The sequence below is a fragment of the Glycine soja genome, chromosome 17 (assembly GCF_004193775.1).
Source record: "Glycine soja cultivar W05 chromosome 17, ASM419377v2, whole genome shotgun sequence".
Lineage (NCBI taxonomy): Eukaryota > Viridiplantae > Streptophyta > Magnoliopsida > Fabales > Fabaceae > Glycine > Glycine soja.
The window spans coordinates 12,138,277-12,153,114 of record NC_041018.1 but is presented as its reverse complement, the minus strand read 5'-3'; the positions used below and the strand labels follow the sequence as shown (position 1 = coordinate 12,153,114).

The window sequence follows — 14,838 nt, the reverse complement described above, 5'->3', positions numbered from 1 at the left end:
TTGTGAGATTGAAAAATTGAAGGATTTAGTTTTAAAAATTAAAATTTCACTACTATTATTTTCTCTCAATGCATTAATTATTTAAAGATAATTTTTTAAAAAAATATTACAGTTATATACAAGTTTAATACTAATAATTAAATTGACTAACTTTCTTAACATACATGAATGTCCTATAATCAGACACGAAATAAATGTGTTTTTTTAAATTATATAATCCTGGTTAGTCCAATAGAAAATTGATGAACCGCCTAAACCGGTTTAGTTTCTGGTTTAAACTATTTTGAACTTATGATTAGTTTCTGATTTAGTACTTTAGTTTCCGGTTTATAAAATTGACTAGTCTAACGACGGGATCGATTTTAAAAAACAATGGTATATATCCTCGCGCTCGCGCCCCTTCGGATAACATTTCTGAACTTTGACTGGAGCTGCAAGTGCATGGACCTTCCCAGAATACTGTTTCTTACTTTAGAACCAAGTTAGGCATTTTAGCATTGTAATATTAATAATATGTAACGATAAATCAGTTCATAGGAAGGACCCTTGTGATTATTCAATATTGCTAGCTAGGGTCTAAAATGTATGCACATCATTATCCCAATCCATAGTCCTCAAGTGGGAGAAAAAAGTGGACTAACACCTGTACTATCTAGACCTTAGTCCATTACTATAAATATGACCCCAATCTTTGCTTCCTATCTCACAAAGCATTCTATCATTACATAGTCATTACTTCATTACATTGGTCACTACTAATCACTTGCTGCATTTTCTTTCCTACTCTTCACCCTTGAGAATTTGTCATTTGGACATGGAACTTAGTTTTAAGCACCAACTTGGCCTTGCTTGTGTTGTACTTCTTTTACCTGCATTGTGTAGCTCACAGGACTCTTTTACTGACTCCAGAGCAACATATTATGGTAGCCCTGATTGCTATGGGAATCCAAGTATGAGCCTTTTTCTAACTAACTATGGAATGTGCTAGTACATATAAATTGTTTGTACCAAACACATTTGATTGCTGACTAGGCATTTAGGATATACACCCATGTTTGCATGTTTCAATAATGATCTTGATATTTTTTAACCAAAAATAAATTTAGAAAATTTACTCTGTTGATGCATGGTACTTCCTGGGCATGCTTTTTAGAAGTAAAAAATGTGCACTATATGGTAGTGTGACATTATACCACCTTTTGCGACTATGCCCCATTATCTCAACATTAAATAATTGACAATATATTTAACATTTATAGTTTTTTTTAAAATCTTTCCGTTTTTAGTTTTGCAGACACGTATTTCAAGAATACTTCTATGGTATTTGTATAAAAAAATCATTATTATTTGCAGCATGACACAACAAATAAAATATTTTTCAGGGGGAGCTTGTGGCTTTGGCGAATATGGAAGGACTGTGAATGATGGAAGTGTGGCAGGAGTGTCTAGGCTATGGAGGAATGGAAGTGGTTGTGGTGCATGCTATCAGGTAATTTTCTTTCCCTTTTCAATAATCATTTTTTCCTATTGTCCTTAAAAAAAAATTAAAATATTTTTTTTTATCTTCATAAATATAAAAATGATCAAAATTCATTCTTATAAAAATTTTAATATATTTTTTATTTTCATAAAATTAAAATATAACATTTTTTTTATACCAATCATACATATATTTAATATAAATGTAATATTTTTTTATATCAATTATATATATAATGGATGTAAAAAAGTAATACAGTTTAGGTATCCAAATCTTGTTTTAATCCTAAAATTGACATGTTTAAATTTTATGAGAATGAAAAATATACTAAATCTTTTTATACTTGATCATTTTTATATTTTTGAGTACGAAAAATATAGTTTAGCGTAAAAGAAAAAGCTTCTTCGTCCTTAAAACAAAATATTTATTTATTTGACAAAAGTTGGCTAGTAATAAACGATGATGATAATCCAGGCAAGGTGCAAAATACCACAATACTGTGATGAAAATGGAGCATATGTGGTGGTAACAGACTATGGTGAAGGAGACAGAACAGACTTCATAATGAGTCCACGCGCCTACTCGAGATTGGGACGCAACGCGGATGCATCTGCAGAGTTGTTCAAATACGGTGTAGTGGATATTGAATACAGAAGGGTCCCCTGCAGTTACACTGGTTATAACGTGGTGTTTAAGGTTCATGAACACAGCAGAAACCCTGACTACTTTGCTGTTGTGGTTCTCTATGTTGATGGAACATACGATGTCACTGCTGTTGAGTTGTTTCAGGTATGCGTATGTTTGGTTGGTTATTGCACTTATATGCTTGCAATTCTTAGCAAAAAAAATTCTGAATTATTAGGTGGAATCATTGAAATATATAAACTTTGTCATGCAAATTGGCTTAAGTGTGTGTTTTTGGTGAGTGTTTGTAAAATTAATTTTTGAATATAATTGATGTTGATTAAAATTGATTTTGAAGTGAAGTGATTTATTTATGTGTGATGTTTTAAATTTTTAAAAAAGTTAGTAGTAAAACTTATCCAATGTGATTTTTTTAAAGTTATTTATCAACGTGTAATTAAAAATGTAAACATTTCCATAAGTGAAGAGAGATTTATCCCTTAAATGAATATTATTACTTCAAAAAAATAATTTCTTACTCTGGGCCGAAGGATACCACACTCAACAAAAAAAGAAGTTATTTCAACTCGTTCAATTCTGAACCTAAATCAATTTCTCAACACGTGGTCTGTTATATAAACATTCACTTAAAATATGCTAACCAGTATTTGAAAATTTGGATTATCAAATGTGAAGCTAAACAAGCACTAAAAGATTAGTTAATTTTTACTTCGTCTCTCAATGTAGTACAAAGTTTGATTCATGAAATGTTCTGAACTGTGCAGCAAGATTGCCAAGAATGGAAGCCAATGCGCAGGGCATTTGGGGCAATGTTTGACTATAGCAACCCACCAAACGGTGAGATCTACTTGAGGTTCCAAGTGAGTGGCAGTGCAGGGCTTTATTGGGTACAGTCCAAGAATGCTATCTCTGGTGATTGGAAGGCCGGAGCAACATATGACACCAATGTTCAGCTTAATTAGGAAGGAAAGAAGCACTTTGAGATCCCTTGAACGGATTAGAAATAGATAGGCACTAGTATTCAATTTGTTTCTGTTTAGTTTCACTCTAAGAATGTTTGTGTGTAGTGTGTACTGTTGTGTGTCTCTTTTGTTGAAGACTAAAATAATGGGGATTCATGTACTTCCATCTTAGATTACATGAATTTGAATAAAATAAACATGGTACCCTTTTCCTACATTGGTATAACAGTAAAGGCAAGTTTCCATCTTGATCAAGGTTACATGAATTTGAAAAGGAAAAACTCCCTTTTCTTCTGGGCATGTTTCTGCTTCTTCTTCTTCTTGGTTCTCGCGTTTTTTCTGTTGAACCCTTTTTCTGTTGTCAAAATCGAAATCGAAATCGAAATCGTGTTCTACTGTTCTTTGCACTGATCGAGCAACAGTTCTATTTCAAAATTTGCGGACTGGAAAATCCTGTTTCTAAGAAAAAAAGGTGTAAACAAAATTTATTGTGTAAGCAGCTAGGTGGACGAAGAACAAGAAATCGAAGGGACCTGCTAGATGGAGAAGAACAGACCGAAAATGCAGCATTAGATGGGATCCAGGGCAATGGAGAACATATGAGAATCTGAGCATAATTTTCTGTATTGATATTGTGTTATAAACGATTAATTTTAGAGCCTTTAAAGAAAACGATTAATTTTAGAAAAATATACAAGAACTGATTTTTTTTTTTTTTAGGAACAAACAAGAACTGATTTAGAAACTCAATTAGTTCTTCACCAAAAAAAAGAGAAGAAATTCGATGAGTTAATTTTGAAAATGCTATTGCATTTTTTCCAAATAAGTTTATCGCTAACCCATCTAAAATTTAGATGTGAAAACATTTACGGTGGAATTCTGACCCGAGAGTTGTGGTTGGGAGGCGACAAGTGTTAACAGGAAGATGGGGTAAACCCAGAGAAAAGAAAAATAAAAAAATAGAAAATATTAATAATTTATTTAAAAATTAATATATCCGAAACACTGGGAATAACGTCTCACTCTGTACCCAAAAAAGCTTAACAATTTGGCAATGACAAACAACTGAAGAGTAATCAGAATAAACTTGAGCATATTGTGACAAAATGACCTTGACCAGATCACAGTTCTTACACCGGGAGCAACATGAAGTACATTATCGCCTTCGAAGCTCTCAAAAGTGATCATGCGAGTATCTGAGGTATTACCCGATCCAAATGATGGCAAGAGGCATAGTCAAATATTGCATATGTGAAAAAGGTTAGGGATTATTTAGTGGGTAATTGATAAAGGAACACACCCCATTTATAATTTATTCCTATTTAGTTGCTTATTTAATTTACTTTGTGAATAACTTGTACTTGTTTTGCCTCCCACTACCTAAAAAGAATAAATTGTAGTTGCTTATTTGGATACGCCTCTTCTGATTTATTTTGGATAGGGCATGTACCACCACAAAAAAGAGAGTCAAATACGATGCATTACTATGTAAAGAGTAAGATATAACGATGATATATTAATTTTTTTTATATAATATTAACATAATTTTTTGTTATAATGCATCACATTATTATTGTTTGATTCGGATCCAAACGCCAATCGGTGTTGGAGAGGATTCAAATGGTGAAGGATTGAAATTGATCAAAGCTTATCAGTCTTTGATCTTGGTCGTTCCCTCAAGATTAGTTAGGCTTGTGTTTATGATCCATGAATTGTTTTAACATGTTCTGAAAAATAGCCTTTTAATAGCAGTATCGATGACTAAAAAGAGAGGCCTTTTATTGAGTTTCCTATAGAATTGTTGTTTTTGAAGTATCAATGACTTAAGAAGGAGGGGCCTTTTAACAATGGTTCCCTAAGAAACCACAATTTTAGAGTCACTCGTCACTCAAAGATAGCAATTTCATAAGGAATTACCCATTTTAAGCCTCACCATTGTAACATGCTTTTGTAGGGCAATAATAGAAAAATATAATCCATCTCCTCATGTTATTTATCACTCATGGAATTACAATAAGAATCCATTCTAGCATATCTATTTCTACACAAAATTGAATTGAGATAGTGTTGTAGCATATTTTTATTTGTGAACAAATTAAATTAAGAGAAAGAAAAAGTCAGTTACAATGGAAAGCAAGAGCTCTCGCCTTCAAATGAGTATGAATTATGGTGGCTATTATGCTAATGACAACTTATAAAATTACATAAGTAGCAAAGTGATACATAGGGTATATCATCTTTCAAGAGAGTTGTGTAATACTTAATTAAAATCATGTTTTTCACTCTCTAAACTATTAGAAATCATAATTGATTTGAATAACAAAAATATAAATGATATGAGTGTGAATTAAACAATGATTAAACTAAACAAGTGATGGGATTTTTGTTTTGGTAATTTTAAGGAACACTTACAACATAGAAAATTTTGGTTTAATAAGATAACATAAAACATCAAAATTCAACTTCTTGAAACCTTTTTATCATGTATCTCAAGAACTTTAATTACATTTATACTTCAAAAGACATATCAATCCACAATTTTACTCAAATCCTAATGCCTTAGGTGGAGAGAAGCTAAATTTCTTCATTAAGAAAAATGTCTTAAGAAAAATGCATGATCTTAAGATGACTAATAAACCAAGTCCTATTCCTAGCAAGTAGCAACAATGTTTATTAGCTACCGTACTTCAGTTCAAGATTTAAAGAGTGTTTTTCAACTGCAAATCAAAATAACCTATGGATGATTCAAACCATACATAAACATAAATCATAGAATAGAGCACTGCACATTGAAGAATAAACATTGTATATTCAAAAGTCATAGAGGGTATATGGAAGTTAAGTTATTCAAAAAGAAAAAGAAGGGTAAATGGCACAAAATTATTCAAAAAATAGTTTTGTAAAGGGCACTCAAATAGTTAACCAAAGAAAAAAAAGAAAGTCAAACTGCCATACCAATGCAAATTAACCAAGCCAATAATATGTGCCAATATAAAATAATTAAAATTAGTAAAATATTAATAAATTGTCACAAAATTCAATAATTAAAAAGATTTTAACATGTTGATCCTGCTTCAACCTATCAAAACAAATGGTGTCAGATTGAATAATCTGTCTCAGTATAAGAAGGAAAGATTAATCGTTTGTGAAAATCAATTAATCTTACATGTTAAAATCAAACCAAGCTTCCAAAATCACAACACATTGAGTGTTATATTAATCGTCTTACATACTGAATTTTTACATGTTTCATAAGACAATTAATCTTATTTTATTCAATTTTAGAGTGATGTTTTACTCATTTTTTCTTAGTTTTATAAATATTAAATGTTTAGTTTAGATGTTTAATTTCTTAGGTTGTATCTTATATTTTTATCTACTTTAATGTAGAAGTGTCGTAGAAAATGGAAAACCTTTAGAGCCATTTTGAAGAAAAGACAAATTTCAGTGCAACTAAGCTAAGAAATGGAGCTTAAGCTAAATTTTGGCACGAAGCAAAAAGATCTCTGCATGCTTGAGCTAAATTTGAGAGCCAAGCTAGGTTCTATTTTTGCACTTACGTTATTTTGCACTTTAGCTAAGTAAAAATTCCGAGTTTAAACTACAATTCACTAAAAATAGAAATTTTGCTCTTGTATAAATATGACTCGAGTGTAATTTGAGAAAATACGTACTTTATTTGGCACGAAACTACTAACCTATTGAGAGAGAAAATTTCCTTTGGGTTTCATTCTTCATATATGTTCTTATTCACTCCATGTATTTTATGCTACTCATGATTATATGAGTAGCTAGTTTTGTCCATTGTTGGGTTAGATGTAATCAAAGTTATACTCTTTATATATATATATATATATATATATATATATATATATATATATATTTTCAGTGTATTAATGTTAGTATTTACTTTTTTTTACTTAATGCTTGTTGTGGAATGAGCTAATCATGATATTTTTTGGGACTTGATTGTTGTTAAAAAATACTTTCAAAGTCTTGAACTGAAGCAAATACCAAGTAGACTTTGTCTAGGAATGAAGTTTAGTTCCGACATTATCTTGAGTCATTAGATTTAAAAGCTAATTTCTTTATTAAGTTTTGAGGAATTAGAACTTAATAACGGAACTAAGACTTTTCACTCAACGGAAAAGGATCAAGGCTAAGAAAATATGTATTGATTGATTTTAACATTGATTTACAATGGGTATATGTATTATGCATTCAAGTAACAAAAGAGTAAAGTTTGACAAAGTCTAAAGACAATATCTTTGTTATTTGAAAATTTTGTTATTTTTAACGTCATTCTTATTAAAAGACCATAAAAATATCATTTTTATTGCATTTCGCTTCATGTTCTGGTTTTAAGTTCCAAAACACCAATTAAAGTTTAATGTTTTTATGGTTTTCTTGTGTTATTTGTTAGTTGATAACTGTGAAATATGAGTTAATTTGATAATCAATTTTTCTTAATAAATGAATATAATTTCTTTACTTTATTATTGTTTTTACTGAAATAATGAAGAAATTAATATCTTTGCTATTTTTGATTAACAGAAGTCAAGAGAAGAAGAAATCAAGTGTTTTGAATGGAAATTGAGGCAAAAATTAGAAGAAAAAGCCTTAAAGAAAAATGAAAGAAATGGACAGCTCGCTTATCGCACCACACAGGCTTAGCGTGTGTCCGCGCTTAGTGCGTAGTTCAGGCTTAGGGCGCGGAAAAGCTCACAATGAAGCCAAAAGGCACACTTAGCGCGAGAACTCGTGCTAAGCGCAGAGTCAACATGAAAATTAAGCTACCTGAAGCCTATAAAAGGAGGATGAAGCAGAATGGAAAGACATACCAAGTCTCAGAGCTCTCTAGTGAAGAAATCCAAAGTCTGAGCCTCTCCCTTAGGGGAAACCCTCTTTCTTAGCCATTCTCCCTTTTTCTTGCTATTAGTCATCCAATATCTTCTGCTATTAACCTTTGAAGTGTAAATCCTCTCAGCTATGAGAGGCTAAACCCTCTCTGTTGGGAGCCTAGCAGCCAATGTCCTTGTAATGTAACTGCTCTTCTTATCTATTAATGTAATTTCAATTTCTATTGTCTCTTTTATGCTCTTCATCTTTATTGTGTGGTTTGACCATCCATGCATTTGTTTTAAGGGTTATACATTAGGAAATGGTAATGTCTAAAGAACTAGGAAAGAACATCTCAACAATGCATTGGTAGGGATAAAGTGACTTTATTGTGCCTCTGCATATATCTTCGTACTTAATGCAATTTATGATTCAATCTTTGCAAAGAGATTTGAGAGAGAGAATACATAAATTAGGTTCTTCATCGTGAGGGATCAGGGTTGAATATCTTAGCAGATGTTGGTGGAAATTAGGAAAGTAGTTAATAGAGAAAAACATTAATATTGCATCAAGGGTAGTTAGGCACGCTAGGTCCCAACATAATTGCATTCTGAAGTCATCTTTTGCATCCATCTTGCTTATTTTATTATTTTTTTTTAAAATTACAATTTATTTCTTTCTTATTTCTATTATACTTCCTCTTCTCTTGCTTATAAATTGGGTATTCATCAACGCAAGTACAAACAAAGTCTGTGTGGACTCGACACTCGGTCTTCCATTTAGTCTTTACTACTTGTGATAAAATTGGTACACTTGCCAATCAATTAACAAGTTTTTGGCGTCGTTGCCGGGGACTTTGTCCTTCGTATTTGGTTGTCACATATCCCAATTTGAAAGCAATTTTTTCTTTTTTATTTTATTCTTTTTATGTTTCTATTTTTAATTCTTTTATCTTGATAACCTGCACGACAATGTTTCTCTTTCTTGTATGTGAGGTACAACTACAGGGGAAAATCTTGTTCCTTTGAACCTAGAGATCGAAGTGACTTGCAGAAGGAACAACACTGCAAGAAAAAAGGAGAGAGCAACAAGAGGTTTAGATCAATCAAGAAGAGAAAAGATCCTTATCTGAATTATCCTCTCCCTCTTTTGTGACCAGCCCACAACCTTTCTCTGAAGAATGCATCATGGCAGAGGACTGTCCACAGAGGATGATGCTAGAGGACTACTGTAGCTTTGTTACACCTCATTACTTCAACAGCATAGCTAGACCGGATGTGCAGGCAGTCAACATCACATATCCATATTCCCTCATCCAGCTGATTCAGGGGAATATGTTCCATGGCTTGCCGAGTGAAGATCCATACACACATCTAGCCACATACATCGAGATTTGCAACATGGTTAAGATAGCAAAAGTGCCAAAAGACGCCATCCACCTTAACCTATTCTCTTTCTTCTTGGCCGGTGAAGCAAAAAAATGGCTTCACTCGTTCAAGGAATAGCCTGCGGAAATGGGAAGAGGTAGTGGAGAAGTTCCTGAAGAAGTACTTCCCGGAGTCCAAGACCGTTGAGGGTAAGGTGGAGATCTCATTCTTCCACCAACACCCTGATGAATCGTTGAGTGAAGCACTTGACCACTTCCATGGGTTACTCCGGAAGACTCCTACACATGGGTTCAGCAAGCCAATCTAGCTTAACATTTTCATTGATGGCTTGTGACCCCATTCCAAGCAGCTCCTCGATTCCTCCGTCGGTGGGAAGATCAAGCTGAAGATGCGAGAAGAAGCCATGGAGCTGATAGAGAATATGATAGCCAGTGATCACACCATCCTCTATGATTGAGCCTACACGCCCACAAAGAAAAACCTTCTTGAGCTCACTTCTCAAGATGCTATGCTGGCTCAAAACAAGCTCCTGGCCAAGACCTTAGAGACTCTCATAGCCACTATGAGTAATCTTTCTCAACAACTACATGTAGTGCAACCTCCTTCAGCCATGCATAGTGGGGGATGCAACATTTATGGGGGTGCTCATGAATCAAGTTCATGCATGGTCCAAGACGACATAGCCAATGAGGTCAACTACATGGGAAGTCATAATCGTCAAGGATTCCATCAAGGAGGACCATTAAGATTCTATCAAAGAGGTAATTTTTCTTAGGGCCAAGGTTGGAGATCCCATCCAGGTAATATTTTCAATCAAGAGGTTCATCTCATCAACCTCCCAGCCAAGAGCCTAGTATATAGGAGAAAACTACCAAGCTAGAAGAATTGCTGACGCAGTTCATGTAGACTACTATGTCACACCAGAAGAGCACTGATGCAACAATCAGGAATCTAGAGGTACAATGGGCCAGTTAGCTAAGCAAATGGCTGAAAGGCCTACTGGAACCTTTGGGGCCAACACTGAGAAGAACCTCAAAGAGGAATGCAAGGCAGTCGTCACTTGAAGCTAGAAGCAAGAGCACATTGAAGCTGACAGAGTATTGCAGGATGTGACCAAAGGGGAAGGAGAGGATACGAAGAGGGAAGAAGATGATGAGGGGAAGAAGAAAAATGACGAGGTCTTAATCCTTAAGACCAAGAGTCAGTTAGCTCAGGAAGATAGAAGAGAGATACCACCAACCTCACCAAAGGAGGCACCGTACTCTCTGGTGACATCAAAGAAGGACAAGGAGTGCTACTTCAAGCAGTTCCTTGACATCTTCCAGAAGTTGAAGATTACTATCCCTTTTGGAGAGACCCTATAGCAGATGCCACTGTACACAAAGTTCCTAAAGGACCTCCTCACAAAAAAGAGAAAGTACATCTACAGTGAAACCATCATGTTGGGAGGCAATTATAGTGCAGTAATCTAGAAGCTACCTCCCAAGTTCAAAGATCTAGGAAGTGTCACCATCCCATGTTCTATTGGGAATGTATCTGTAGGTAAGGCTTTTATTGACTTAGGAGCAAGTATCAATCTGATGCCACTTTCCATGTGCAGGAGAATAGGGAACTTGAAGATTGACCCTACAAGGATGACACTACAGATAGCAGACCGCTCCATCACAAGACCATTCGGGGTGGTAGAAGACGTCCTAGTCAAAGTTCGCCACTTCACTTTTTTGGTGAAATTTGTAATCATGGACATTGAAGAAGATGAAGAGATTCTTTTGATCCTGGGGTGAATATTCATGCTGACCGCCAAATGCCTGGTGGACATGGGGAACAAAAACTTAGAGCTGAGCGTGGATAATCAGAAGGTAACCTTCAACCTCTTTGAAGCAATTAAGCATCACATTAATAATAAGCCATGCTTCAAGGTGAAGGTAATTGAGCAAGAGGCAGACCATGCTATGCAGCTGGCAGACCGCTCCATCACAAGACCATTCGGGGTGGTAGAAGACGTCCCAGTCAAAGTTCGCCACTTCACTTTTTTGGTGAAATTTGTAATCATGGACATTGAAGAAGATGAAAAGATTCCCTTGATCCTGGGGCGAATATTCATGTTAACCGCCAAATGCCTGGTGGACATGGGGAACAGAAACTTAGAGCTGAGCGTGGATAATCAGAAGGTAACCTTCAACCTCTTTGAAGCAATTAAGCATCACATTAATAATAAGCCATGCTTCAAGGTGAAGGTAATTGAGCAAGAGGCAGACCATGCTATGCAGTACCTAGCAACTCACTCACCATTGGAAAAGACTTTGATAAATACGGTGGATTGCCTGACCAATGAGGTGGATTCATGCATGGGAAGATGTTGTTGAAGATTTAAAGAAGGACAATCATCCAGAAAAGCCAAAGTTGGAGTTGAAGACCCTACCCATGCACCGGAAGTATGCCTTTCTAGAGAAGAATGAAGTCAAGCTAATTTTGATCAGCAATGACCTATCATCTGAAGTGGAAGCACGATTGATGGAAGTTCTCAGGAAGCACAAGGAAACTATTGGGTGGCACATCTCAGATCTCAAGGGAATCAGCCCTGCTTATTGCATGCATAGGATCATGATGGAGGAGGAGTACAAACCAGTTAGACAGCCACAAAGAAGACTCAATCCATTCATGAAGGAAGAAGTAAGGAAGGAATTCCTCAAGTTACTTAAGGCTGGACTCATCTACCCTATTTCTGACAGTGCTTGGGTGAGTCCAATCCAAGTAGTGCCGAAGAAAGGAGGTTTGACAGCCATCCGCAATGAAAATAATGATCTTATTCCTACTCGGATTGTCACGGGATGGAGGATGTGCATCGACTACCGGAAGCTCAATGAGGCCACAAGGAAAGACCATTTTCCTTTGCCTTTCATGGATCAGATGTTGGACCGGCTAGCAAGACAGTCCTTCTACTGTTTCTTGGACGAGTACTTAGGATATAATCATATTGTAGTGGATCCTAAGGACTAGGAGAAGATGACTTTTACATGCTTTTTTGGTGTCTTTGCTTACAGAAGGATGCCATTTGGGTTATGTAATGCACCTGCCACTTTCCAGAGGTGCATGCTAGCCATCTTTGTTGACATGGTAGATAAGTGTATATAAGTCTTCATGGACGACTTCTTAGTTTTTAGGCCCTCCTTTGATTGCTGCTTGACGAATCTAGAGCTTGTGTTGCGAAGATGTGTTGAGACCAATATAGTGTTGAATTGGGAGAAATGTCACTTCATGGTTCAAGCAGGGATAATGTTGGGCCACAAAATTTCAGCCCAAGGCATTGAGGTGGACAAAACAAAAATTGATGTTATCAAGAAGTTACCACTACTAGTAAATGCCAAGGGTATCAGAAGTTTTCTTGGACATGCAGGTTTCTGTCGAAGATTCATCAAGGACTTCTCCAAGATAGCCAAACCATTATGCAACCTGCTAAACAAGGATGTAGTCTTCAAGCTTGATGAGGAAGCGTAGAAGCCTTTTAACCTCTGAAGGAGAAACTTGTATCTGCCTCAATAATGGTTGCACCTGACTGGAGCAAGGAGTTCGAGTTGATGTGTGATGCCAGTGACCATGTTGTGGGTGCAGTTCTAAGAGAGCGACGAGACAAGGTATTCCATGCCATATACTATGCCAGCAAAGTCTTGAATGACGCACAGTTGAATTATGCGACCACTAAGAAGGAAATGTTGGCTATCGTCTATGCTTTAGAGAAGTTTCGGTCCTATCTGGTAGGGTCCAAAGTCGTTATCTTCACAATCATGCAGCCATCAAATACCTTCTCACCAAGGCAGATTCAAAGCCAAGGTTGATAAGATGAGTCTTGTTGATTCAAGAGTTTGATATCATCATCAAGGACAAGAAGGGATCCGAGAATGTAGTAGCTGACCATGTCTCCTGGTTAGTGAATAAAGAAGTGACACAGAAAAAGAAAGAAGTGAGGGAAGAATTTCCAGATGAATTCCTCTTATTTGCAGCTGAAAGGTCCTGGTTTGCAGACATCGCTAACTACAAAGTTATTGGGGTCATTCCACAGGATCTCAATTGGCACTAGCAGAAGAAGTTTCTTCATGATATCTACTTTTATGTCTGGGATGATCCATATCTGTTCAAAATTGGAGCAGATAACTTGTTGAAGAGGTGTGTAACTAGGGAGGATGCCCAAAGCATACTTTGGCATTGTCACAACTCACCTTATGGGGGCCATTATAATGGAGATAGGACAATTGCCAGGATACTTCAGGTTGGATTTTTTTGGCCATCCATATCCAGAGATGCTCATGACCATGTACTTCTCTGTGATCAATGCCAGAGAATAGGGGGAATTTCAAGGAGGAACGAGATGCCTTTGCAAAACATCATCGAGTTAGAGGTTTTCAACTGTTGGGGGGTTGATTTTGTAGGGCCTCTACCATCCTCATACGGGAATGTCTACATCCTGGCAGCTGTTGATAATGTGTCTAAGTGGGTGGAAGCTATAGCCACTCTGCAGAATGATGCCATGACCGTGATTAAATTTTTGAAGAAGAATATCTTCTCCCGTTTTGGAGTTCCCAGAGTGTTGATTAGTGATGGAGGCACACACTTTTGTAATGTATAACTGCAAAAGGTTCTGGGGCATTATAATGTCAAACATAAGGTGGCCTCACCTTATCATCCTTAAATCAATGGCCAAGCAGAAGTGTCAAATAAAGAGCTGAAGAGAATTCTAGAGAAGACTATCGCTTCTTTAAGGAAAAATTGGGCAGTGAAGCTGGATGATGCCTTGTGGGCATACATGACTACACTCAAGACTTCCATAGGCCTCTCACCCTTTAAGATGGTCTATGGGAAGGCGTGTCATTTGTTGGTGGAACTGGAGCACATGGCTTACTGGGCCTTCAGATTGCTAAACTTTGAGGAATCCTTGTTTGGTGAGAAGCGGAGACTGCAACTGCTAGAGCTAGAAAAGATGATATTAAATGCCTATGAATCAGCCAGGATATACAAGCAGAAGATAAAGGTGTACCATGACAGGAAGCTACAAAAGAAGAGTTTTCAGCCTGGCCAGCAGGTGCTGCTTTTCAATTCAAGACTCAAACTCTTTCCAGGAAAGCTCAAGTAAAAAATGGCCAAGACCCTTTGTGATAAAAGATGTCAGGCCACATGGAGCAGTGAAAATCATTGGTGGATTAGCGTGAGCTTGAAGTTCTGGGATCATATGATGAACACGATAATTGCCCACTGGTGGCTTAGTGCGTGCTTGAATTTTTGGAAAAATTTGGGCGAACGTGCTAAGCGCCCTTGCTGTGCTAAACGCATTCATGAGTCTCATGCATTTCTGGGTTTTTGGTTGAATGTTCATGCTTGGGCTTAGTGCATAGTCTCACGCTAAGCCCCACTGAGTCATTTTGTTTTCATGCATGGGCTTAGCATGCAGTCTCGCGCTAAGCCCCAATGTCATGGGTGGGCTTAGCTCAGGTCCTCGCACTAAGCCCTATTAGTGCATTGGCGCTAAGTG

General features: G+C 36.3%; 2 protein-coding genes across 2 annotated transcripts; both read left to right on the top strand.

The window, feature by feature from the left end:
- The first annotated feature begins 698 nt into the window (after positions 1 to 698).
- On the top strand, positions 699 to 3,342 carry LOC114392841 (expansin-like B1). The gene is made up of 4 exons (XM_028354075.1): positions 699 to 950; positions 1,383 to 1,489; positions 1,955 to 2,269; positions 2,890 to 3,342. The coding sequence occupies exons 1-4, from the start codon at positions 815 to 817 to the stop codon at positions 3,085 to 3,087; spliced, it is 756 nt and encodes a 251-aa protein (XP_028209876.1). The 5' UTR covers positions 699 to 814; the 3' UTR covers positions 3,088 to 3,342.
- A 7,339-nt stretch (positions 3,343 to 10,681) lies between these two features.
- LOC114393578 lies at positions 10,682 to 11,098 on the top strand. The gene is made up of 2 exons (XM_028354931.1): positions 10,682 to 10,763; positions 10,857 to 11,098. Exons 1-2 carry the CDS (start codon positions 10,682 to 10,684, stop codon positions 11,096 to 11,098), a joined length of 324 nt encoding a protein of 107 aa, XP_028210732.1.
- The last annotated feature ends 3,740 nt before the right edge of the window (positions 11,099 to 14,838 follow it).